Raw genomic sequence first — 27,888 nt, forward strand, 5'->3', positions numbered from 1 at the left:
TAGCGACTTCTAAGCCTAACTTTTTAACTCTCTCTCGTCTCAAGCTAACACTCCGCCTTTTATATCTTTCTTTAGAATAAAGAACCGTGACATCTCAATACCCATCCTTGACCCGTTTACATTTAATTTTCCCCTCGATTGTTTCTGTAATTTAACCTACGCCAATTATGTCTCTCTTCTGTAGCCTTGAACCAAGTTTTAATCGGCGTCCTTCTGGCATTAAAGCGCGAGCACGCTGACCCGATTTGAGATAGGTACAATGTCCTCATTCTTTGAACAGCGAGGTGTCACTAGGAACTGTATTTTGTAATTTAAGCTATGTTAATTTTGTTTCCCTGCTGTATTCTTGAGCTAAGTTTTAATCGGCGTCTTTCTGGCATTTAAGCGTGGGTACGCTGACTTGATTTGAGATAGGTACAATGTGCTCATTTTGTAAACAATGAGGTGTCACTAGGGACGTGACAGTCCTACCGGCCCATTTGTGTAACGGCCCATCAGGAAATTTTCCCAAATTCCCAAATGCCCATATAGCTATTCCGCCTCTTGTAACTACCATACAATGTAATTAAAATCCCTACAAAACAAATGCACATTGTCTAACTGTATATGGTGCCCCTTTGGATTAGTGATGTCAATTTATACTATTTCAATCAATTTTTCTTGCTAATAAAAAGGTCGCCAAAAGACACAAAGCAAAATAAAAAAAAAATTCTTTAAACAAAACAACAAAGCTTATCTCAAGGGTAAGAACTTCAACTTACAACTATATCTATTAATGATGTACAAGCTATTTCCCTTATTCGATATAAAACAAAATAAATAATTGCCAATAGTTAATTGATTGATTGGGTATTTTTAGAGGCCCCCGAAAGGGGAAAAGACGCTATTAGTTTTTGTGTGAAATGTCTGTCCGTCCGTCCGCCCGACCCGTTTAGTTGTCGTAAACTAGAAAAGATAGTGAAAATCCGACATCGTAATATTTTAGACCATACAAAGTTCTGATGCAACGGCTACTTTTTTTTCTTTTCTGAAAGCGAAAAATATAATTTTTTAAATCAGCAGTTTTTTTTAAAATAGAAATACACCACTTTTACAACTATTCACTATTAATAATAGCAAACACAGTATGCTCTATAGTAGGGAAAGACAGTGTCCTACATATTTTTAACACATTTATGCAATTGTTTTAAGTTGTTTGTAAAAAATTATTTTTTTTTTACATTTGTATTGCTAAATAAGTTCTGTCATATAATTTATACACTATCGTCACATTCTGGAATGCAACTGGAGTGGGCCCAGCACTTTCATAGGACCCGCGCTAGTTCCAGGTGTAAATTATTAAATTAAACCATTTTATAACTTATAACAGATTTCGCCTGATTTACCTGGAGCTCCTGGAAATCTCCTGAAATAGCAAAATATACGAAAAAGTCATGGAATCTCCGAAAATTATTAAAATCTTTTGAAAACTCATAAAAATCACCTGAAATATATATAGACGAAAATTGTCGTTTTGGGGTGTAATTGTCATTCAATATGGAAAACGCCAATCCTTCGAGCGATTAAAAAAACAGGCATTATGCAATACCCGTAATTGTGAAATCTTGTGAAAGAGGCTTATCGCGCTTCAAACTAATGGAGAAGTAATTGAGGTCAACAATTCTCGAAGATAGATTGAAACATTTGATAATTCTTGCTATTGAGCGTGATCTATGTAGGAAACAGAATTTGTATGATATAATGTATGACTACACGCAAGGCTCGTAAAGTAATTCTGTACGTAGTAAAGAATGAATTAAATGTAAAGACGAATTTATTTTCTAACACAAACTCTTAAGTTTCACGTATTATCCGTATTCCTACCCAAACTTGGCCCCGCGAAAACCGTTTCGCATAGAGCCCCACAATGGTTAAGTCCGGCCTGCTATTTTGTGACGGGTGATTACAGAGTAGATTACTTGTTCTCACCCCCCTCTTTTTTTTTCGCCTCTAGAATTTATTTACTTGGGGTAACTCTAGTCCGACCTGCAGAAATAAAACAGTGATCTTTCCATGACTTCTTGGTCACAATGGTAAATCCAGCCCTAAAATTTAGTGACGGTTGAATACTACTTGTTCCCCCCCCCCTCTTTTTTTTTCGCCTCTAGTCCGACTTGCAGAAATAAAAGCGTGATATTTCCCTTACTTGACTTGGTGTCCAAACTCTTAAGCCATGAATAGAATTATATACATTGATTGATTCATTGATTATTCTGTTTAAACAACGACGTATCTATTACAAACCCAGACTAAGACCCTGAGCGTAGAAGCGAAGGTCATAAGATCTTTACTTACGTCACGTGCTATGTACGTGATTTAAAAATAGACTTGACAAAAACAATATACATTTTTAGAAAACAAACTTATGTCCTGGTCGTCAGCGTAGAGAAAGCCAACTGTAAGTGGTTTGAGGAGACGGGGGAGGGGAGGGAAGAAATATATAATGCAAGTGGTCGCATGTCACAGAGTTACAAAAGCCCTTTTTTTTTTCTTTCTGAATTAATATATCTACTTGCATATATTCTTTGCAAATATCGTGGCCTAGGACACTTAGTATTTACTTGCCTACAGAGAAGTTGTATTAATTAAATGTAGACCTGAGACAAGGTAAGTTTGTCTTTTTAACTACTATAACATAAGTAAGTTTGACTATGTGAAGTCTCTATGGAGTGCTGAAACGGAAGAGGCGTGGTGGTCACGTGTTTTTTGCACCGAGAGGTCTCAAATCCCCGATTTTTTATTTGGAATTTTTAGGGCTCCTCTGATTTCACCCAACTCTAATGGGTATCGGACATTGGGTTTGGGAAATGTAAATGCGGTTGGTCAATGTGTTGGCCACATGATATCCTCGTTAACCGTGGGCCACAGAAACATGCTCCATAGAACGTCTGACCTTTACCGTTAACTTTCTCTTTACATTATGTATTTCTATGTGTGCTATTGTTGGTAAAACAATGAAAGAGTCTGTAGTGTTCTGTAAGCCAAAATATGTGACGCTAGTCTTACTCCCTGTGAAAACAATGTGTAACTTCATTGTGGTGGCTACCCCTTTGCTTCCAGCCGTTCCGTCAGTTTTCTATTGTACACAATTTCTTTTGTTTTACCATCTCGTTATCTCGGCCTGTAGTCTCGTCTGGGCTTAGGCCACCATGCCAGCTTCCTCCAGGTTCTGGGCGAGTCTCTCTGTCCCTTTCTGCTTGGCATCCGCTTCCAAATCGCGTCGCCATGAATTTTGTTGTTTGATTGATTGGTTTTGTAGTCAGGTCATTTAAGGGAATGCGACTAATTAATAACTCGAAGAAAGTAACTTTAAATGTTTAAGACTTACTATTCAGGCAAAATAGTTCTAATTCAGATCGCATACTTGCTTTTAATAAGTATATTTAAAAAAACGATTACCCAGTTACCTCCTTCTTTCTCCCCTCCACCCATTTTACAACCTGTCTAGACAAGTGATAGGAGCATAGCGTATTGAGAAAGCCAGATGTGAAGGATAGCACTAAACAAAAACAATTGGTAAAAAATATTTCTAGTCGCACAGATGTATTCTTGTTAGTCTAGATTTACTATAGGGGTCTATTAAGACTGTAATTACATATTTTCTGTATTTTGCTTGTTTCTTGATGAGGTGATACAGTTCTCAAATAATCGAAGGACTGAGTCATGAATTTCTAAGAAAATCTCTCGCTCCTTTGCACTTTCTCATTTACGGACATTGTAAAATATTCATTTGGGATTTCTCCGATTAGCTATTTATAGCTACACTTATTTTCTAAAGAATAATAACATATCTATGTTTAGAACTAAGACACAATGGCCAAATGCAGTTAAAAACTGAGATTTTTAGCACTGGGTTTAGACTATAGACTTAAGACGCCTCGGGTATAAGGCACTGTGGGTTTAGACTATAAGGTACCTCGGATGTAAACTATTTGGCGCCTCGGGTTTAGACAATAAAGTGGGTTTAGACTTAAGACTATAAAGACTATAAAGCTCCAGGCTGAGTTAAACCAGTTTTGATTTTAATAAAGGGAAATAAATGCGTTTCATATTTTAGATGATGAGCTTTTAAGTTTTTTAAGCAATAAAATTCGTAAAAGACACAAATAGAAGAAAGACACGCTTCATTATTATAGGTACATATCTATAATGTTAAGCCTAAAGTAAGTATGTATTTAAGTATGTATGTCCCGAATAGAAATCAGAACCGTTTGACAATCTTGATAAAACTTGGCATAAATGTTCCTTGGGTACTAACTGGAACAATAACGTATGTAAAGTGGCCCCCAAAAAGCTTAAAACCCTCCTCTCAAAAAAAAAATTAAATTTTGCTAAACTCTATGAAAAAGTATTACTATTTCATGGATCTAGGTCATATACCCATGTTAACACGAGACAAGATCGAAAGGATCTACATCTTATTTTAAGAACTACACTTTGCAAAGATAGTTTTGTACTTTGACACATTTAAATTTTCATTTTTTTTCCATTGATTTCATTATTTAATAAACTTAACCTTTAAATTTGTGTTTCAAAAGCATTTTTGCAAAAATTCGTTTCTTATATCTGCGTACTTTATAATCCCATTCATCACGCGCTTCTTTCATTAGACAGGGCCGAAAGGTTACGCGCAGAACTTAAAATCTCTCAAACCCTAGATCTAATGCAAGTTTAAGATGATAGAACTATCCTTTACAAAGAGTTTTATACTTTAACGCATGAATATACTTGATAAAGTTGGCATAAATGTTCCTTAGATCATGGCGTCTCTGTAATGTATGTTAAATGTTCGCAGGCCCTAAAAACAGACAAAAAATAACTAATTGTATCTCTATTAAGGTACCAAGGTGGGAAACCGTTTTAGTAGCTACATTTATCTCTATTTAAGAAACCATTAACAAATCGGATAAACCAATTATAAGTTATTTTATATTTAGTACGAATGTATCGGCTTAGCGGGTAAACCCATTTCCGTAAAACTAATTTTGTTTTCGTGGTGAAAGAGAAAAACTTGAAAGGATCAATAGCTAACTTTGACATACATCTAAATCCAATCCACTAGATTAGTAATACATAAACTAAGGCCCGCAGGCCGCATGTAATATCCGGCTGGTATTTGGATAAAGATAAGTCTTCTCATGTTCTTTTCTGTACATTATTTTTACTGTTCTCCACGTTATGGGGACCATGGTCCTGTAATTTAAAATCTTTCTATTTCAAAATTTCTCAATATTTCATTAGTTGGTCGCAAAAAATTGCATATATCTATATAACTTTGTATCAAACAATAGTTCTCATTGCAGCAATCGCTGTCACTTAAACCAAAGCCAGATATGTGCAACCAGTTGGTCAGGGTCTGGTGCTCGTGCCTCGTTCTGCTAATGCTATCTCCAGGGGCGCATACTCTGACTCCATCGGATTACATGAAGATGAGATCAGAAATGATTGATGATGACGAGAGTAGCCGGATAGGTGCAAACCTGGTCCTGAGTGCAGCTGAGCTTAAAGTCAACTCTATCTTTATGAAGGTATGCCTAATTAGGATTTATATTTTGATACCAGAAAAAAAAATGTACTTAATATATAAATTCACGTGAGATACTACACTGCTTATTAATCATAGGATTCGAAGACACGCTTCAACTATTAACGTAAAATAAAGACAATTCGAATGATTAGCTAAAATTGTAGCACTCGTGACGAGTTACTTATTTTCAATTGACCAATTGCTGACTAACGTGTCGCAGAGGTCACACACTAAAAAAAACATTAGAAAGGGACACAACTTTTAAATTAATACGAAAAACGTATTCGTCGCTTATCTCCCATGAAGATGAAAAATTATACATTCAAGATTTTTACCAGACAAGTAGAAACAAAAAAAAACACGACGATAAAACCAATTCCACTATCGTCGGTGTCATGGGCGTAGCCGGGGTAGGGGGGGGGGAGGGTTGGGGTTCCAAAAAATTCCCATCCCCGAAAAAAATCCTGGTTACGCCCATGGAGGTTGTGTAATTATTATTCAATATGATGTGGTCTATTTATTTGTAAAAATAGGATTTTTGAAGGGGTGTTAATGATTTTATTAAAAATTTATTTTCACAAATGTTTGCATCTCACTTTCAGGAGAAACGCGCCATGATAGAGTCAAGTCTTATCAACAGAACGATCTATTCACCGTCTACTAGTTTCTATTACTCCAAGTCTGAGATTGACCAAACCTATTTATACCAGCTGATACATAGGATGCCTAAAGGTTTTAACTCTTCGCTGTTTTGACTTAACTCATTAAGTCTAGAAGATTTAATTATTTAAATCTTGTCATTTTAATTAAAGTAAAAGTCCGATACACCAAAGCACTAGCGAAGTCTAGATTTTGAGTGGGGGGGGGTGAATTTTTTTTTCAAACTCTAACTGTAACCTTATGTTAGTCCTAACCAATGTATAGTACACGCACAAAAGACACATATAAACACATACATATAACATACATACATAAGTACACACATCTGCGACTGTTAAGGAGTCTGGGGAAGCGCTGGTTGTTCCCCAAGCGGGGTACGGGGAAAGCCCAAGTCAAGCGTTTTCTTGCATTCTTATATGCACAAGCGCATTCACCTAACATGAACAGCTCACTAGTCCTATTAAGAGGGCAGATCAAATTAAATGAAAGAAACGGAACTCCAGGCACAGGCCGACACTGAACTGTGAATGACAATCAAGACACGAGTAGTATAAGTCTGTCTTTAATTATTGCAATCAACAGGGCCGCCGCCGCTACCTATTGCACGCAGGCGGCCGAATGTTAGGGGCGGCCAAATCATTATTTCATGATTGTTTTTTTTTAATGTTTGGTTCAATAATAATTTTAAAAAATACTTAAATATTTTATTTAAAATCTTATGATTCCATTATCATTTGAAAACTTTTTTTTTCTTTTTTTTTTGGGAGAGGGGGGGGGGACGATATTCGTACAAAAAGTTATTTTGGAAACTTTAAAAAGAAAAAAAAAGTGGGATTCCCATGGGTTTTTCCATACGCGCCGACCCTCCCTGGCCTTGAATTTTTGCGGGTTGTTTGCAATAATTGTTTCGAGTCGAATAGCCCGCCCTGTAAGTAGATCTTGTAATTAGAAAGTTAATTTTAAAACACTGTCACTTTTATTTGAAATGGCTGTTTGAAGAGAGTAGACTATTTGTGGCTGATTATAGAGTGTACAATAAGTTCTTTTGTGTTCCAGTTTAAAATAAATTATAATTATCTTCTTTTCCTATTGCTACTGGTTAAAGTTGGAATCTGTTTTATAAATATTTGACATTAGAACTACTTTATAGTTAATTTTTAATGTAGCGGTATTTACATTTATGTTTAGTGTTTTATTTTTACAAATTGTGCAAGTATTCCGTATTGGATTATTATGACTATTATTCCGTTTTGCATTATTGATCATCAGTATTTTTAATGCAGCGGTTCTCAAACTTTGGGTCCTCCCCCGAGGGTGGGTGGGTGGCGAGTACCTCTAATTGCCCGGGGAAGGGACGCAACTTCAAAACAAAAAGGGGTGTTACAGAGTGTGTGTGTGTGTTTCCTAAGCGGCGGTAAGAAGAGGTTAAGCGATTGATTGGTAGTTATGCATTGAGGATGATGAAATTAGCGTAATGCAAATGTGAAACAGCAATTTTGAGACATGAAAGAGTAAAGATGTTGTTTTGTGGTGAGCTAGATTTTGTTTAAATATTAGTATATTTTATTAATGCTACATCTCTATCTCAAGTTAAATATGTGATTATTGTAATAACAGTTAGGCTATATTGAGTTTATTATCACAAAAGAAGTTTCTTCAAGTTATTCAAAAATTTATTTAGTAAAAATATAAAACGCCTTTATTGGCACAATTGTAGTAGCTGTTTGTAGCGACAAACCAACGACTAACTAACAACAAGGAGAGGGGCGTCGAAAACATTTGTTCATTTCAGTGTAACTTATCTCAATATTAGTAAAATTACAAGTTTAAAAATTAAAATATATAAAGTAAAAGGATATGTCGTTTTATCTTCTAATAAGACTTTGTTAAATGTAGACAGCTTTTTGCGATGCGCGTATGCAACAATATGGCTCAAACGTTTTGAAGAAAACATTTTAAAACGTCTCCGCTAGTGCGATTCTCAAAATAATAGAATTTCTTCCGTCTATTGCACTTCATTATGGTGACGACTTTTTTTTTTGAAAAAACGTCCGCGACAGAGACGTCTTACTTAACACTAAGGGTATTTTTAAAAAGATCACGCCCATTATAGACGTTCGTGCGCAATATGTAGGCCTACCTAGAATGTCCCTCGCATAATACTATTGGCCAGGTCTGCCTCTTTGTTATTCGATTTAATATGGCCCTCGACTTTTTTTTGTTATTAGGATGAACAGTGCGGTCTGAAATGAAAACATCAAAACGTCTAACTAAGAGAAACAGACCAGCATACGCCTAGCGCTGAGTCTCTCCCAGAATTAAACACCTTGTCGACTTGAGCGAAAACCTTTTTCAATTTTTTCTCCATTAAAAAACTGTTACAACGCTTAAAATATATGTAGGCAACACTATTTTGGAAAAAAAAAATGCCCATTTTTTTTGTGAATTGTCATTAAATAAATTTTGATTCTATACATAGTGTTAAAAATAAAAATGAAAAAAACAACAACACCTAAATATAGTATAATACTAAGTTTCTTTTCTTTTTCATTACATTCTTTTAAAAAAATTACAGTCGGAATTGAAAACAAAACATCTTAGACTCAGTCTTAGAGGGTATGGTGATTCGACAGTGATGCCAATTTGAAAGAAAAACAAAAAAATGAACTTCAATCAAAGAGCGCTTGAAGTGTCCAGCTCAGTTTTAATGAATTTTTTTCTAAAATAAAAAAAAAAGGGGCAGCATTTTTTAATTTCGCACGCAGGCGGCCACAACCCTCGCGGCGGCCCTGGCAATCATCTTACGAATAACCTCTTGTAGAAAAACTGTTTTGGTCAGCACAAGACCCCAAAAGAACGATGGCTTAACGCTCTGGTGAAAACGGTCGTTTGAACGTGCGCAAAACGAGTAGATTTGGTTTGGCTCATTTCTAAGATCAAGACCGCTACTATTGAACTTTTTAGTTGGCAAGTTTTCTTTCAATTTGCGTCATTGGCATTGTTCAGTTCATCTATTAATCATTTATAATCTCCCAATCCTTAATGTTTTTATTTTCTTATGTTTTTCTTTAGGTTCTTTAAACCGCCTCGATATTTCTCCATATCTCTTCCTCTTCTTTTAAATTTTACAATATCCTATTTTTATTTTAATGTAAAGAGGAAGTTAAAAATTAATAAGTACGCATAGAAAATATTCCTGTGATTGACATTAATCTTAAAATCCCGCATCCCTTAAAAAATAATCCAACTAATGAGGGCCTGAATTAAATTGAGTCTTATTAAGACCCATGAATTTACATTTCCTTTTTTTTTGTATGACCCAGGGGCGGCACTACACATCCATGATCAGTCAATGGTCAGTCTGGACTGGATCGTCAAGAATGTAACTTACAGAGAGAACGTCTACATGTGCATGTGGAGGAAGGAGTATCTCATCTACAGGTTCTTCAGAAAGAAGCCCACCAAAACGAGTAAGAAGAATCGAATGCAATGTAGTGATAATGTTGCTTTATTACAAAAATTACAGCGAATAAATGCAAATTCAAGAAACCTATTGCGAGTCCAACTTATTTTAAAATTTAAGTTTGCACATTTCTTTACTAGTCATCCGTGCCGTTTGCACGAAGAGATCTAATTTGGCATGTCCCCTTTCATATCTTTCCAAGCTCCATTTTTCACTCCTCAGTCCTAGAGTTAACAAGGTCAAGTCAGTGAGTGCTAAGGTTCTTTCTGACCTTCCAGAAGCTCCATTAGTGAGCCTCCATGTACATAGGCCACGTACTAGGATTTAGTCTTCTAAGGCACGGTCCAAGAATCGTGCAAATATTCTTCAAAATAGGTCCGTACAAGGCGAGACCCCGTTAGTACCAGTTGGAATCGAAATTCCGACCATGTTATGGGTTAAAATAATCTAACGATGATCCTATCACAAGATCAATAAATATTAATGTTGAGAGATAACACTGGTATTAAACAGCTTCTTACTTACGCAAATAGTTCATCACCTAAATCTAGCATTTCCGCCCATCTCTTAAGTTGAAATATCTTCATTTAACTATGGCTCCACCGTGTGCTGCCGCCATTTAAAATAATAGAGGATTTTACGGAGATACAAAACATTTGTAGTCTCACTTTGTGAAAAACTTTCTGACAGCAGTTTTATCTTTCAGCTTGTGATTGGAAACTGGTCAATGATGCAAGGAAAGAGTCTGGGGATGTCAACAAATTTGATTTGGAGTAATTTATTTTTCTCTATTTTAATTTTTTAATTTAAAAAAAAAAAATTTAAATGTATAAAAAAAAATACGAAAATCCGAAAAAAAAAAGTTCTTATTATCTCCAATCACCGATCATTTCTATGACAATTAACATACAATCACTCAGCCACCGAGCCTCCATCATCACTCAGCCAACGAGCCTCCGTCAGAGTTTTGGGATAGTGTTAGCTCTTATTTTGGCTGTCTGAGAAAGCCTACAGTTAGTAGTTTAAAGCAATGACACACACACACAAAAAAAACAAACGAAAAAAACAACATAACAAAACACTCGATTCAAAACTAAAGCAAACTTAAATACGTTGGAACCAACTCTAACGACAGTAACAAAGAAAAAAAAAAGAAAGTACGTTTTCTCATTGGGTATTCTAACGTTTAAATGCAACATATAAATATTAACAATGTAATAATAATAACTTTAATATCATGTCGTTAGTCGAACTATCAATACAACCAGGGCCGCCGCGAGGGTTGTGGCCGCCTGCGTGCTAAATTTTAAAATGCAGCCCCCACCCCTTTTTTTCTAGCCAAAGAAATGTATTACAATTAAGCTGGACCAAAAGCACCCGTTCATTTAAATCCATTTTTAATAAAGCTTTCCATCTTTTTCTCCTTTCATAATAACACCGCTGTCGTATTGAAGTTTTTTTTTCCAATTTTGTATTTATTTTTCTATCTCGACGTTAATAAGGTCTTCTCCAGTTGTCTCAGTCATAGGGCGAAACCCCAGGAAATGTTCATGTATTTCTACATGAGATGTATAAGAACCAGAAGCAATACTAATAGGGATTAGTCCGGTATTAGACATATCTGGTGTAGAATCTAATTTTTTTATAAAGTAGGCCTATCTGTGTGCTAATACAATTTAAAGGATTTTACTGTCTATTTCACTGAAATTTTGAAATAGCCTAATTGATACCAATACCATTTTGTGTGTGTCCAATGAACTATTTGTGGATCCTTTAAAAACGAGACACTGCCGATAATAGAATACTATCAAGGATTGCTTTGGCTACTTTTCAAAATTATGGATTCTTTAATGCGTTGCATCTGTTATTTATTATTTACAGATTATCTCGATCGTATTTTGAACAGATGTGCATTGTATCCACAACCATCTGACATACGGCGGATTTATCCAACACATCACTAGCTCAAAATGAAGCAACTCAGCGCTGAATATTTTTCTTGAATCGATATAAAATAAATAATTCTAAGTACACGTCATTTATTCAATGACTTGAAATAAAACATATTAAAGCAGAAAAAAATTTTCGCGTTCCAGCCCCCTTGAGAAGCTGAGGACCGAGAAAAGCGATATAAAACGAGCCCGTTTTTTTTTGTGTGGAAATATTGTTGCCTATTTAATTTATAAGCGTTGTAAAAAGTTCTTTCTGGAGATAGAATTAAACAATAGACGGGTTTCCTTTCAAGTCGGTCTGATTTCGGGGTCAGGCCCCTGCGCTGAGCGTATTCTAGGTTTTTTAGCTTCAGAAATTCTTTCTCCAAGCATTTACACCTTTTTTTCTCGTAATAAGAAGAAAGAATATAAAAAGGCCAATGTTAATGAGTTTTTTTATAGAACGCACTATTCATCCTAGTACAAACAAAATCTAATAATAGTAATAGTAATCTAATTTAGTAATAAAGAGGCAGCCCTAGTCAATAGTATTATTCGACATATATATAAATATATATATATATATATATATATATATATATATATATATATATATATACCTTTTAATTTGGACTACAGAGAAATATCCAGTGCTGACTAGATCCAAACTAAATAGAGCCCTCACAACTATCTCCACATATTCAAAATTATGGAAAATGGAAATAAACAAAGAAAAGTCAGTTTATTCAATCTTTAGCCACAGCAACAAAACAGCAAAAAGAAACTACATCCTAAAAATAGACTCTCAGCCAATAAATAAAGAAGAAAATCCAACATATCTTGGTGTAAAACTAGACCAAAGACTGTCTCTAAAACACTTTATGGCAGATTTAAAAGAAAAGGCATCACAAAGATAAAACATAATAAAACACCTAGCCGGAACATCCTGGGGAGCTGAAAAGAAAACCTTAAGACAGTTATACACTGGATATGTCAGATCTGTAATGGATAACTGTCTCTCCATACAAGTAGATGCCAACAAAACCTATCAATCATCATTAGATACAATCCAAAACCAAGCCTTGCGGTTAATTAGTGGAGGTATGAGAACTACTCCCACAGCAGCCTGTGAAATAGACTCCAATATTGAACCTCTTAAGTTAAGGCGCAACAGAGCAGCATTAGAAGCTATTGAGAGATACAGAAGGTTGGAGGATGATCATCCAAATAAATTACTAACACAGAGAAATAGGAAAAACAACCAAAAAAAGCAAAGGACTCTGATCCAACTTACTGACGAACTAGCCCTAAAACACCACCTACCCAACAACAGAGAAAAAATTACCAGGTTTTCGAACATTACACACGGACTAAACTACAAACAACCAACCATCAAAACACATTTACTAAATAAAACCTTAACAAAAGAATCAAATCCACTGGAGCTCAAAGTAGGCACGCTTGAAACAATCGAAAGCTATCAAAAAACAGCTATCCATATTTATACAGACGGATCGGCTTTCAAAGCTACCATCAATGCTGGTCTTGGTGCCTTCCTGGTCTTCCCTAAAAATAAACACTTTGAGATAAGCGCACCCTGTGGTGATTACTGCTCAAACTTCCAAGCCGAAATTGAGGCAATTACCATAGCACTTCAGACAGTGGAAAACAAATTATATGAAGGAGTGCACCCACCATCAGATATTGTTGTCTTTACAGACTCCCAATCTACTCTGCAAGCACTTAACAGCAGCACCTCAAACAGCCCAAGAGAGTTGACAACACTCATTGTGATAATCCACCAGATGATATCAAAATTAAACATCAATATTACACTACAGTGGATCCCTGGACACATTGGCATCATGGGAAATGAAAAGGCAGATAAGCTATCAAAGGCAGGTACATCTATGGAACAACCAGATAGACCTGTTAACTACCTCTCCCTAAGGTCAATGTTAGTCAACAATCACAAAGAGGAGTAGCTCAACCAATGGGCATCAGGAAACACAGGCAGAGCCATGTACAGAGAAATGACTACGCCTAACAAACTGGACAGCATTAACTTCCTCCCCCGCAAAGAACAATCTACAATCTTCCAACTAAGAACAGGACACACACCACTATTAAATTACCACCTGAACAAAATAAACTCCACACAACTACCCCTTTGCAGACATTGCGCCCACCCCTTTGAAACCGTAAACCATATCCTCTTTGAATGCCCCTCCCTAATCCACCTTAGGCAGACCCTTCTTCCACTACAGCCCAACATAACCAACAACCTGTACGGCAGTGCTGAACAACTGAAGAAAACAGCACACTTTTTTTCCTTGGCACAGTCTGCAAAAGAGCTCACAGCTCAGCAGCAATAAAGCTGGCTAGAAGAAGAAGAAGATACACCGCACGGACGTCTGTAATTGGCGTGATCTTTTTTAAGATAATCTTCTTCACAAGCACACACAAAAATCGTCCTATAAATGAAGTGCAATAGTCGGTAGAAATTCGACCAATCTCATGAAAAATCCAGAAGAATCACACTAGCGGTGATGTTTTGAAATGTTTTCTTCAAAAAGTTTTAACTCATATTGATGCATATGCCTCTCGCGAAAACGGTCTACATTTATCTTATCTTATCTTATATAATACAGACGTTACTTCATAAAAGAAGATGATTACGTCATGCATTTAGTCATGCATATTAACCAATGACTTAAATTCAGCCAAGTCACTGGTTTTCCTGGCTAGCTCAGGCAACCCATTCCATGCTCTAATAGCACTAGGGAAGAAGGAGTGTTTGTACAAATTTGTCCTAGCATATGGGACGAGGAATGTGCCTTTATCTTTGTGTCTTTCAGAGTATTTTATTAAATTTTGTTTTTGTATTTGAAGATTATGGTTCAGTGTTTTATGTATGATTGCTACTTTACTTTTGAGCCTTCTGTCCTGAAGGCTTTCTAAATTTAGTGATTTTACTAAAGGTGTTACTCTAGTCAAATGTGAATATTCGTTTGTTATGAATCTCACTGCTCTATTTTGTGTCTGTTCCAGTTTTTTAATGTTTTCTTGAGTTGAGGGGTCCCAAACGGAGGATGCATATTCTATTATTGGCCTAACCAAGGTTAAATAACATTTTAGTTTTATGTTCTTATTTGATTTATAGAAATTTCTTTTAATAAATCCTAATGCTTTGTTGGATTTTTTTGTAGTTTTATCAATATGTGGATTCCATGACAGTTTTTCATTTATTATAACACCTAGGTATTTTGCGTTTTTAGTCTGTGTTACTGGTTTGCCATGAATAAGATAAGTGGAATTAATTTGTTTTAGTTTTTTTGTTACTCTTAACAACTGACATTTTTCTGGGTGGAAAGACATGCTCCAATTTGATTCCCATTTCTGTAATTCATCTAATTCTCTTTGTAAAATATCTGTGTCTTGTGTTGTTTTTATTGTTCTATATATTATGCAATCGTCTGCAAATAATCTGACTTTTGTTCCTGAAGTAATGCAATTTGGTAAATCATTTATGTAAATTAAAAATAGTAGTGGACAAAAGACTGTTCCTTGTGGTACACCTGAGTTTACTGTTATCGGTGTTGATTTAGAGCCATTTATTATTACAGTTTGTTCTCTCCCTATCAGAAAATCTTTAATCCACTGATGCAGTGAACCATTAATGCCGAAATATTTTAATTTGATGAGGTATTATTAAAAGATGAAACAAAGTCTTTTACTTAAGATATTTCAATTAGTAAACATTGGTCATAATCAGACACGATTTAATAACTACAATAAAAATAAACTTTTTTTTTCGCCCCCACCCCTTATTGTTGGTTGGTCGTTAGGTTAGATCTACATCTATGATGACCAAAAAATATTCTAGAGCCATGTAACATAAAAGTGAAAATGTTTTTAACCTTAAATTTTTAATGACAAGATCTACTCACAGCGCGGGGTATTGCTTAAACAACAATAGTTATATGTAGTAAGTAGATAGGCCTACTAAGAAGAAAGAAAATGTTTTGACTGATCTGCTTCTGTAAGCGTCATCGGAAACAAATCTATATAACAGATAACTCGCGAAAATTCAATCAGAAATATGAAGGCGCTTATGGTTAAACCCTTGGGGAATTCCTCGCGCGCCACTTTATTTTTCTTATTAAATGTTTCCAAAAAAGTTTCTTATGTACAAACATCGTTTTCTTTTTTAAAATATTTATCTTAAGGATATTGGAACAATTAGAATTTCTGTAAAATTTTAACATATTTTAGTAATGTTTTTTTTTTATATTAAACTAGAAATTTAAAAAAATAAAAGGTAACACTGGAATGATGATTTGGCCGCCCTTAACATTGCACAATAGGTAGCGGCGGCCCTGATTATACAACAGTATCGATAGGGTTGTAGTTGTTGATAGGCTTGTAGTTGTTGACAGTTTGTAGTTCATTGTTTCTGATTGTCTTTCCGAAAATATTGTAACCTGCATTTTTACTTGCCTGAGCGGACCACTTCATGGGCCGATTTTTAAGTCTGAGTTGTCACACAAACCGTCTTTGTAACCTTGCTTTTACAATAACAACTATTACTATTAATTATATCATTATATCAACAGTTATTATACAACATGCATAGGAAACTCAAACGCAATAGGTGCCAGAGGCTTAATTAAAGTTACGTCAATAGTACAATACACTAAATATGTTAACCCTTTAAGTCCAACATCTCTAAAATGCCTGTGACAAGAGCCATGACTGATAGTGATATGTTAAATGCTAATTGCAGGGCCCAATTTGGAGCAATAGGTTAAATCGGCCTCTTGTATGTGCAACAATACAAATCTATACAACTTTTGGACCATACTAATATTTCATCTCTTCCCAATGCAGGATACACAAGAGCTTAAGTCTTATAGCTACAGATCCATTTATAGATTTTCCAGACAGCCAAGTAGCCTGGACTAGATTCATACGCTTCTTTTATCAGGTGAGTTTCTTTTTTTTTAAATTGATTTAACATTAACGGACTTTTTTTTTTTTGGATCAGGAAGACTAAGTTCCAGTTTGTTCTGCAATAAAATTATTAAACAGTCTAAGCTGCTTTTCTTATATTATCTTATAAAATACAGACGTTACTTCATTACGTCCTACGCGTCATGCATCTAGTCATGCATGTTAACAACCAAAGACTTACATTCTGCCAAGTCACTGGTTTTCTTGGCTGGCTCAGGCAACCCATTCCATGCTCTAATAGCACTAGGGAAGAAGAAGCATGGCTTGGGATGAATAATACTCTTTTATCACGCTGTGTACGCGTCAATGCTGTATTAAAGTATATAACACTAAACAACCATTGGAGAAACAATGGATACGATTTTAAACAGTAAAACTAAAAGAAAAAAAAAAGCCAAAATGATTAAAAACAGTAAGCTAAAGATACTGATTCTTTCTTGGCCCTTAGAGAAGCAGAGAAACTTTATTGTAATGGGTATAAATACAAAGGGAAGATTTCTTAAAAGCTGATTTAGTCAATAAGTTTTAAGCTTCATGTTAACTCTACTTTAGTGAATTTATTAATGAAAATAGATTATATTGTGGGTTAATAGTGTATGATAAATGTTTTAATGATCTCTACTGAAGGGATTAAAGTGTTTTGGTTCGGATAGAGGATTTTTTTTTATTCCACTAAACATACAATTTGGATTGTTGGTCATCAGATTTATCTTCTGAAATTTCAGAGGTATAATTCCATCAAATCTAATCGCAGTGCTATTTTTTTTTTTGTGTAAAAAATGATGGATTGCCTAACTTTTAACTACTAATAAATTAATAATAAACGTTTGAAAAGTAATAATTTTTTCACCACAATGAAAAAGGTGCTGGCCGGTACGCCGTACCGGTGCGTACCGTCCCAATAAAAGCACTGTCCAATTGTAATAATTTTTTTTTTCTGTTTAGCTTTTTATCAAGCCCCCTATGGGGATACTGATAGGTGAAGAATTTAAGCAGTGTATCAAATCATAACTTATTTTACGAGCATTTATGACGAAACCAGACTTTGGTTATTTTAGATTGGCAAACTTCTGTACTACATTCCGATTTTCAAAGAAATGCTCTGGCAGACGATGAACGAATTCCGCGAAGCAAATATCCAATACATTGAAGTCAGAGTTAGCTATCTTGGGGTAAGTGTTGAGATTATTTCATGTTGTGGAGATTCTCACGATAAACTAAAACAATGTCAAGGACGATAAACTAAACAATGTCAAGGACTATCAAGTGACCTTCACTTTTGTCAAGTAAATACAACATTACTGAGCTAGAATTTGTAGAATGAACTAAATGTGTAGTAGTTCATCTTCTTATCGATTCCCTCTATTACCTCAATTAGTTGCCCATTTATCTTCACTAGAATTCGGAAGCCAAGCGCTTTACCGCTCAGCCACCTGCGCCTCCAAATAGGCTTTTAAGAGTTCCTTTATTTTGTACACCGGATATACCTTAAAGATATAATATAGTGACATTTCTAAGTTTCACAACTAACATCAGGCTATTACATCTCACAGTTTTTGTATTAGATCAGTGATGGGCAACTTTATTTAGTAGCGGGCCAAATACTTACCAACAACATTTTTTTGGGCTGTAAAAAAAATAAAAAAAAATAAAAAATACAGAAATTTGTATTAAATCTAAGTCTATAAAAATTTAGCAAAAGATGCGGTGAATTCAAGCTGCAAGTTTTTGCTAACAGTTTAAACTGGGAGCTAGTTCTTCTTAAGAGTACACTGACCTATTTATCGTCCATCTATTTCTGCTTCAGACTTTTCTAGACTGCTGGTAAATATATGAAGATGTAGCAAACATTGCACAAAATCTCTGAACGAGGTATTACATTTGGAAAACTGGAATTCAACAATAATTATGGAAAAGTGGAGCCTATTTATAAATAATTGTTAGAAAGGATTATCAGTTTTGAGTACAATTAATTTAAAGTGTAAGTCTGATCTGACAACAAATGCGCCTTGTTCACAATACATCAGCTTGTCTTTTTTCACAACAGAATAATTTCCATCAAGCTAATTTTAATTATTATTGCAAAACATGTGGCGCGCGGGATGAGACTTCTTCGCGGGCTGGACTTGGCCCGCGGGCCATAGTTTGCTCATCACTGTATTGATCTTTTATGTTACAAATAGGCCTGCATTTTGTAACTGCACTTTTTATATTCCTTTTGAACCGATATCCTAATAATAATAATAGTAGTTTCTTGATTTCGAAGATTAAGAATGAGTACAGTATTTCACATGACTACTCAAACCCATTGACAACCTGTATATTTTTCCACATCTGATGCAGTCAAAAACCGGTTCGGCAGGGGGTCAATTTAGGCTTTCTTTACGTCTTATGCGCCTGCCTTCTACAAAGGCTTCCCTCTGGGGCTTAAATGTCTGTCCCGAAGCCTTCGTGAGAGCTCCCCAACTGTCTCTTTTAGAGGCCATCTGCTGCCCAGCTTCTTTCCTCTGTACCACTAAATTGATCTTAAGAGCCCTTACTGAAGGCTCCTCTGTTACACCGTCCTCCTTTGGGCTCGAAAATAAAAAAAAAGATCACCTTTGACATGCAGTCGTCCCCAATTCGTTATAAGTGTCCAAACCATCGCATCTGTCGAATGGTAAGCGGCTATTCGTAAGCTAGGTATTCTATGGAAACACAAATATGTAGGATGAGCAATTTATTAAGATGTAAAATATAATTTAAAAAAAGTAAAACAGCATCGCCAAATCTGACTGACTTATATTGACTATGTAAAACAGCTGTATGATCTAAGTGGGACAGTCTACAATCGCGAATACTGTGTCCAGTTGGTCAAGGAGATCAGCGATGCTTTCGTCCAGCGTTATCCTGACTTTATTGGAATGAAGGTCATTTTCCTAGGACTCAGGTAAGAATATTAAAAATATCATGCTAGTCTCTGAACCATGTAACACACGATCTAACACCTTAGCAAATGACAGGACACTTAAGTTAGTATTTACTGGTGAGGTGAACTTGTGTCCTAATTGTTTTAGATCTGGTGGTTGTTATGGTGATAGTCGGGGGAGGAGTAGTTGACAATATTAAATACAGGTTAACTGTGATTATATTGATTCTCCAATTCTAACTCTACACTACTTTTGAGTACATAAAAGTTGGAATATCAAAATTGGGTCAATATTAATGAACAGATATAGCATTGTAATAAAATCTTTGTATTCTTGTCATCCAAGAAACCATGATGAATCGGAGATACTAGATGAGGTCAAGGAAGTGATGGTCCTTCATCAAAAATACCCAGACGTGGTGGCTGGCTACGACATGGGCGGCAACGAGGCTCTTTACCACCCTCTGTCCTACTACCGCGACGCCCTACTGTATCCCTCTCAGCAGGATCCGCCTTACCACCTGCCCTACTTCTTGCATGTTGGAGAAACAAGTAGGTCACCTAATGATTGATTGAATAATAAGTAGGTCATCTAATTATTGATTGAGAGAGAAGTAGGTCATCTAACGATTGGTTGAGTAATAAGTAGGTCACCTGATGGTTGATTGAATAATAAGTAGGTCATCTAATTATTGATTGAGAGAGAAGTAGGTCATCTAACAATGGGTTGAGTAATAAGTAGGTCACCTATTGATTCACCGAGAAAACAAGTAGCTCACCTAATGGTTCACATAGAAACAAGTGGGTCATCCAATGATTTATTGTGAGACGATTAGCTCACCTAATGATTCATTAACATCATCATAATTATCATAATAAACGAGTACAGTGTGGAAGTGTTTAATTCCTACATATCTTTTTAAGGGAAGGATAGGCCAGGCAGGGAATATTAAGATTCTACTTTAACTTAATTAGAAGGCATTATCTTCTTGTTTGCGGACACTTTTATAAACATTTTTACCGACACTTTTATGGACATTTTTACGGACACCAATACGGACATATCGAGAAATCGTATAGAGATCATGATCATTTACACTGTTCATAGTAATACACCTGCCGCAGCTCATCGATTATAATCGTCGCAAATACAGGAGCATAAGCGAGTAGTCAGAACGAGATCAGTTTTTATGTTTATCCCAAAGAACCAAAATGTCTTGTTTCTGAATGCACGTACATCCGAAATTGTTGCATGGTTCCTGGTTGTACTTCAGGGCTTCAACAACGGTGCGAATATGAAAGGGAAAAATGGAATGGTCTACAAAACAAAATGGATATAAATCAAAGTGCACATTTTGGAACAGTGTCCAGCTCAGTCTTAAAGTTGTTTTTTTTTCCTAGAAAAAAAAGGGAGGGGGCGGCATTTTTTTTATTTCGCACGCAGGCGGCCACAACCCTCTCGGCGGCCCTGTATTTATGTATAGAGAGAGACCTATGTCATTGAGTCGAGACTTCTTAAAAAAAAAAAAAGCTCGTACTGTGCTACTGCTAGAAACTATTCAAGGGAAGTAGCCATATTTAATGCATCCTATGTGTTTTAAATAATTCAAGGGAGGTGACCTCATTTAATTTATCATTTGCGTTAGAAACTATTTAAGGGAAGTAGCCATATTTAATGAATCCTATGTGTTTTAAATAATTCAAGGGAGGTGACCTCATTTAATTTATCATTTGCGTTAGAAACTATTTAAGGGAAGTAGCCATATTTAATGCACCATATGTGTTTTAAATAATTCAAGGGAGGTGACCTCATTTAATTTATCATTTGCGTTAGAAACTATTGAATCACATTTAATTAATCGTTTCTCTCTAAGTCTGGCAAGGAACAGAGACAGGCTACAATTTGGTTGATGCTCTGCTGCTTAATGCTACTAGGGTAGGACACGCCTATGTACTGAACAAACATCCACGCTTGATGAAGCTCTACAAGGACAGAGATATCCCACTAGAAGTACAGCCTTTGTCCAATCAGGCAAGTAACAACTGTAACACATTAACGGAGCTTATATCAACACACTCCGTCTGTCTGTCGGGAATACATTTTGTATACTTTACCTCTCCAGCATCCCAAGTTGAAACAATTATTCTTTTTCCACTTAGAAAACACGAATAAATCAAAAAATTAATAAATGTATTCGTGATAATTAAATAATTAATTATTTGTGTTTGACAAAGAAAAAGGGAAATAAATCTTTACAATACTGAGATATTTGGTTCTAAATGTGCTGTTCTTTACCGAATATAATCTTTGTTTTTTTTTTATAGTTTTTTTTTATATCTTGCTTGTTGTATTGTTGTAATCCTTATGGATTTTCATGTATTGGTATTCTAAAAATACACAGGGGCGTAGCAAGAAATTTGTCATCATTTGGGGGCTGTGAGGATTGACTTCTTTGTGGGGCCCCTAAAGTTTGAGTAATATTTAATGTAAAAAATACTCATTCAGGCGGGCCAGGTGGATTTTCAAATTCTCCCCCTCCTCCCCCACCCTAGCTACGCCGCTGACAAAACAATTTTGTTTTGTTATTAACACAGCAAGAAGACAATTTTATAAACTTTTTACAACCAATGGGATAAAATAGGATACAAATCTACTCTACTGGCTGGATATGCGTTGCATGGTGTGATATATGATGCAATGCATGATGCTATGTGTGTGACGTATAATGTGATTATAATGGATGTTTCATGTATGGTGTCATGTACGATATGATGTCATTTATGATGCGATGTGTGATATGATGTTGATACAATGATGTCTAACGTGATTTGATTTGAATGTACAAGGGGGATAGAAACTAACGTCCTCTTGGGAAAGTCAGCAGCTGTCAAGGGAAGTATAACTTTTAGACTGCACTGCCGGAAGTGTAAGAGCTGAGTTTCGTTATGGACACAGTTTGAAACGTCTTTGAATCATCTCTAATATGGTCGCCAAGAGATATAAATCATATGATACCAAGTTACCCTAATTTTATTTTATTATGTAATTAAGATATTTATTATTCACCACTTTCACCCTCACCTAACCCTTAGTCTGTTGGGGCACCACACAAGATTGTTTTCACGTCTTTCTCCATTCCTCTTTTAGCCTTTGATAGACTCTTTTAATGACAGGCACGCCCATTCTTTTATGATGTCTTCCCATCATTTTCTCTGCCTCGTCTTCTTTTTTCCTGGTACTGTTCCCTGAAGGAAGGTCTTTGTGATATGGCCGTAGAGTTTTAGTTTACGTTTGAACAGATCATCATGGGTTCCAACCTCTGAACTTATCCTGTATTTAATCTATTCGTTTAGTAACTGATAACCGTGATCTTTCAGTAGCTTCTTAATTCCATTGCTGGGATCCTCCTCTCGGTTGATATGCTACGATGGATATTGTATTATTACTTGATTTCTAATGACTATGGTTCTCATTAATATTGTTGAGAGACTTAACACTTTATGAACCTGTAGTTGTTGTTTTCACTTGTGCCTCGACTAGGAACATGGCAGAAGAACAGAAATGTTGTAGATAAGAAACACATGTGGTCAGGAAGTGGGACAACGGCTAGTGCCCCGAGCAGTACACCAGAAGGGACGAGCTAATAGTTTAAATTAGTAAATGCATCTAACATTCAAATAGTGTAAAGGGAAGGCTAGGCGAAGTAGAAATTAATGAAATATTTTTACCATTATTAGTTTTCTTGTGTGAGAAATACAAGTCCAAGTTCTCGATTGTTGCGGTTTTTTTCCCGTAGTTCATCTTCGCTTTTTTTTTTGAGATTTTTAACGGCTCAAGAAAGTCGTCTCGAAAGTATGCACATTCTTTTCCACCATATTATTAACACTCGGGCTCCAAAAAAAAAAATGTGAATATGAAATAATTTCATCTTCCACTTCCATAGGTTCTGAGACTGGTCAGCGACTTACGAAATCATCCGATGGCGTCTCTTATAGCCAACAACTATTCCGTGGTCATCAGCTGTGATGACCGAACAACGCTAGACTCGGCTCCATTGTCCCACGACTTTTTCTTGTGCTTCACGGCCATGTCCAGCGAAAGAGCTGACCTTACACTGCTCAAACAGTTGGCCATCAATTCTATCAGGTTAGGACTCGTTTCTTTGCACTGTATTATTAATTTTATTTTTGGAAAGTGGACATTTCTTCCAGCAATTCATGTCAATCATGTTAGTCATATGTCTGAGCGAGATCAACCGTTTTGAAGGCCTGAACACTGACCTGTGACGTCACAGACTGAGTATATTCTAGACCAGTAGCTGGTTGCCAAGTCATAGGTCAAATGTGTCCACAGTTTGCGACATCCCAGGTCAGTGTTGAGGCCTTCTATAATGTGCGTATGTGTACCTGACTTTAGGTCTAGTTTACGTTCATAAATTGCGATATTTTGTGTGTCCTCTGTAAGTTTGATGAAAGGAAATATGTTTTAATGCACAGAATATATACATCTTTGTAATCTCTTACAAAAAAAAACCTTTTGAATTCTGAAACTACGCGTAGCAGGCTTAAGAAACGTAAGCACTTATGTTTACAGTTCCTCTTCTAAGTGTGCAAACTCAACATGGGTTCAAGAATGAAATAGGTTGGCGCTGCGTGGACGGCTATTTCGAAAACAATTTCTAACAATTTTCAAAAAAAATTAGACAGTATCTATATCTTTTAGAAAAAAAAAAAATTTATGTGACACTACATTTTTCAAATAGTTCTATTTTATAACTTTTAAAAATTTGAACGTCTTAAAAATTAAAGTTACTTACTTTAAAAAAAAACAATTTTAAAACCGCTGTCAGTCATCAGGGATACGGCATTCGTCTCTGTGAAGTCATTAAGGAGTTGAACAAAAATATGACTGACATGCAGTGGCTGAGTGGTAAAGCGCTTGGCTTCCAAACCGGCTCCCGGGTTCGAATCACGGTGAAGACTGGGATTTTTAATTTCGGGATCTTTAGGGTGCCTTGGAGTCCACCCAGCTCTGATGGGTACCTGACATTTGTTGGGGAAACGTAAAGGCGGTTGGTCGTTGTGCTGGCCTCTTGACACCTTTGTTAACCGTCGACCACAAAAACAGATGAGTTCACATCATGTGCCTCGTAGATCGCGTAGGACTTTGCTACATTGTTTAGTTGGTTGCCATAACTATCATTATTAAAAATTATGATTCTGAAGAGACGAAACAATATAGTATATATATAGTATATAAGATATAGTATATACTGTCACCACCTCAAAGTTGGTGCCATAGAGTAGAAACCCTAATTCTGTATTGTGTATGTTAATTCCATATTGTGAATCTTATTCACAACCCATGTTGCACTAAGGTGAACACTTTTGACCTTAGGTGAACCAGAGAGTTAAAGGCAGTCAGTCCACATAGAGATCTTGTAGCAAGCACTTGTATTGAGTCACTTAAGATATAAGCAGTAGAGTTAGATGTTTAAAGTAGTTGGTTATAGAATAAGTACTAAGTTGTGATATTCATATATTACTGTTGGATTAATACTGACCATTCCTGGGTCGAATTGTATGGTGTATTCACTATGTGGTGTTATATTAAACTTATTGTATCTGCTACACCCAGCGTCATTTCATTATTCTGTGATTTGTAACAAGAACCCAATGTCACCACCACGCCTACATTGATAACCACAGCCACATTCATAACATATAAAACCACTCAGTGACATTTATAAAATAACACAGTGACATTTATAAAATCATACGGTGACATTTTATGGTGTCAGAAGCGGCCGAAAACAACATTTATGACAGCATTGTTCAAAGTCACTTTAACATGATATGCTGAGACAACCTGTGTGGGTGAAACTAGACAACCCTGATCTTACAACCTGGGTGGGTGAAACTAGACAACCGTGATACTACAACCGGTGTGGGTGAAAATCTAGTACTACAAGTCATTCAAGTCATCGTTTGAAGACAGCTGATATATGGTCAGTCGAAGTAGCTGACATATTCAAGAATCATCTACATCGAGTGCTCGTCATAATTCTAATGACACACTCCTATTGTCGCTGTCTAACAGCACAGTTAATAAGAGAGCGCTCTCACTCTTAGACCTCTCTTGTCGTCACTACCTAAGGTCATTTTTAGTTATTTATATTTGTTTCAGCAACTGTACCATTGTACTGTGGATTTAACAAGTGGATTACTTATGAACTGTAACATTGTACTGTGGATTTAACAAGTGGATTACTTATGAACTGTACCATTGTGCTGTGGATTTAGCAAGTGAATTACTTATGAACTGTACCGTTGTACTGTGGATTTAACAAGTGGATTACTTATGAACTGTACTATTCTACTGTGGATTTAACAATGGATTACTTATGAACTGTAACATTGTACTGTGGATTTAACAAGTGGATTACTTATGAACTGTACCATTGTACTGTGGATTTAACAAGTGGATTACTTATGAACTGTACCATTGTGCTGTGGATTTAGCAAGTGGATTACGTATGAACTGTACTGTGGACATATTTTATGTGGAGCATCACCGGAACTTTATGTACAAGTCAAGCATCAAGTGAATATTTAAGGGAAGTAACTTTAATTACCCTTTAGTATTAATGAATATTGATTAGTTCTCTTGAACTACACCACAATTTTTTTTCATTGTTTACATTTGTATTTATATATACATTTGACTTTAGGGACTAAATTTAATTATCTATTGAGTCTGAGCATTTATATTTTTTTTCAAGTAAGCATCCAGGTATTGGTAGGGACTCTTTAGATAAAGTAAATACTTGATCGTATAGCTGTATTAGTTAAGTTTGTATTTCGTCAAGTATCTATCATATTGTTAAACTCTTGTATTGTCTTGTTTACATTTGTTGAATTTCTTTTTGCGTCATAGTTATTTCTCATTGTAATTCTTTTGTCTACTATTTCTACTATCTTGTAATGTCTCTTTAAAGCAGACTGTTTAGTATCTATAGTGTATTTATGTTTGTCTAATTATTTACTTATTAATATATATATTTATTTTACTTATTTCAACCTATTTTTTATTGTTATCAACACTACACTACACACTTGATACACTATGGGATATATTTTGATTTGAGATTGTGACAAGATTGATTGTATATATATATACTTTGAGCACATTGAACTATTTTGATACTATTGATACATTGATCACTATTTATCAGACTAATAAGGCTCACATGATTGTGAAGTATTTATTGCAAGTGGAGATACTAAAAATACATAATCACATAATTGATCAGTAAAGTATTACATTACAAACTAGACAAAGTACCAAGAATAACTTAAGATACCTCATAACCTCAATTGTTTCGCACAAAATATATATCTACTATTACCTGCAATTACTATTTGAGCTATAATAATTATTTATCGTACAATATTCATTTACAACTACCTAGTGTACACATATCTATTAATTAACTATATTACTAATTTGAATCTTTGAAAATGGCTGAGTATGAGAAACTAATAGAGATAGTGGATAAACTAAAGTTAAAAGAAGATGATAGAGCTGCATTCATTAAAATTGAAATAGATAGAATTAGAGTAGAAAAAGACAAGCAACGGGAAGAAAGGCTACATGAAAGAAGACTGAGAGAGAAAGAACAAGAAAACTTAGAGAAAGAAAAAGAACGCCAGCATGAAATAAAATTAAAAGAACATGAAGAAAAAATGGCCAAGCTAGCAAAAGAAAATAAAGACAATTCAGCAAGTCAAACTTCATCTCATCATCAGTATCATAGCAAATTTAGGAACTTTGACCCAAAAGAAGACACATTGGAAAATTTCATAATTCAATTTGAATACATCTGTCAAACAGCAAATATGAATAGTGCACAAATGGCTCAACAACTGCTAGCTAACCTAAGAGGTGAACCACTAAACATCATCGACACACTAACTATGGAGCAAAGAAAAGACTACAACACAGTAAAGCAAAGACTTATTGAACATTTTGGCAAAACGGAGGAGCACTATCGAAAACTTTTTAGGGAAATAAAACTAGCCAAGAATGCAGATTTAAAAAGAACAATACATGACATGCGCCAGAACATGACAAAGTGGCTACAACTCGCAAACTGTAACTTAGATGACCCCAAACAGATCTTAGATTTCTTTCTCATTGAGAATGTGCTAATTAATGTTACAGATGCAGCATTCTCATTCCTGAAGGAGAGAAAAATAAAAAATGAAGCTGAATTGATATCAAACTTAACAACATACAAAGACTCACACCCAAACATCACCATTGACAAAAGGGAATTGTACAATG

General features: G+C 35.5%; 1 protein-coding gene across 3 annotated transcripts in view; it reads left to right on the forward strand.

Moving 5' to 3' along the window:
* Positions 1-2,420: 2,420 nt before the first annotated feature.
* Positions 2,421-27,888, forward strand: part of LOC106074641 (adenosine deaminase AGSA-like) — a 32,780-nt gene continuing 7,312 nt past the window's right edge. The window contains exons 1-11 of one of the 3 annotated variants that reach the window (XM_056043396.1): positions 2,421-2,646; positions 5,331-5,567; positions 6,169-6,298; positions 9,550-9,696; positions 10,396-10,462; positions 16,511-16,607; positions 17,692-17,805; positions 19,435-19,562; positions 19,888-20,093; positions 21,416-21,573; positions 23,486-23,688. In XM_056043396.1, the coding sequence (XP_055899371.1) occupies positions 5,373-5,567; positions 6,169-6,298; positions 9,550-9,696; positions 10,396-10,462; positions 16,511-16,607; positions 17,692-17,805; positions 19,435-19,562; positions 19,888-20,093; positions 21,416-21,573; positions 23,486-23,688 (1,445 nt within the window). In that variant the 5' untranslated portion in view covers positions 2,421-2,646; positions 5,331-5,372. The remainder of the gene's footprint in view (positions 2,647-5,330; positions 5,568-6,168; positions 6,299-9,549; positions 9,697-10,395; positions 10,463-16,510; positions 16,608-17,691; positions 17,806-19,434; positions 19,563-19,887; positions 20,094-21,415; positions 21,574-23,485; positions 23,689-27,888) is intronic. The other 2 variants (XM_056043397.1, XM_056043398.1) reach the window with 2 other exon arrangements.

Source organism: Biomphalaria glabrata, chromosome 10 (genome assembly GCF_947242115.1).
Source record: "Biomphalaria glabrata chromosome 10, xgBioGlab47.1, whole genome shotgun sequence".
NCBI lineage: Eukaryota > Metazoa > Mollusca > Gastropoda > Planorbidae > Biomphalaria > Biomphalaria glabrata.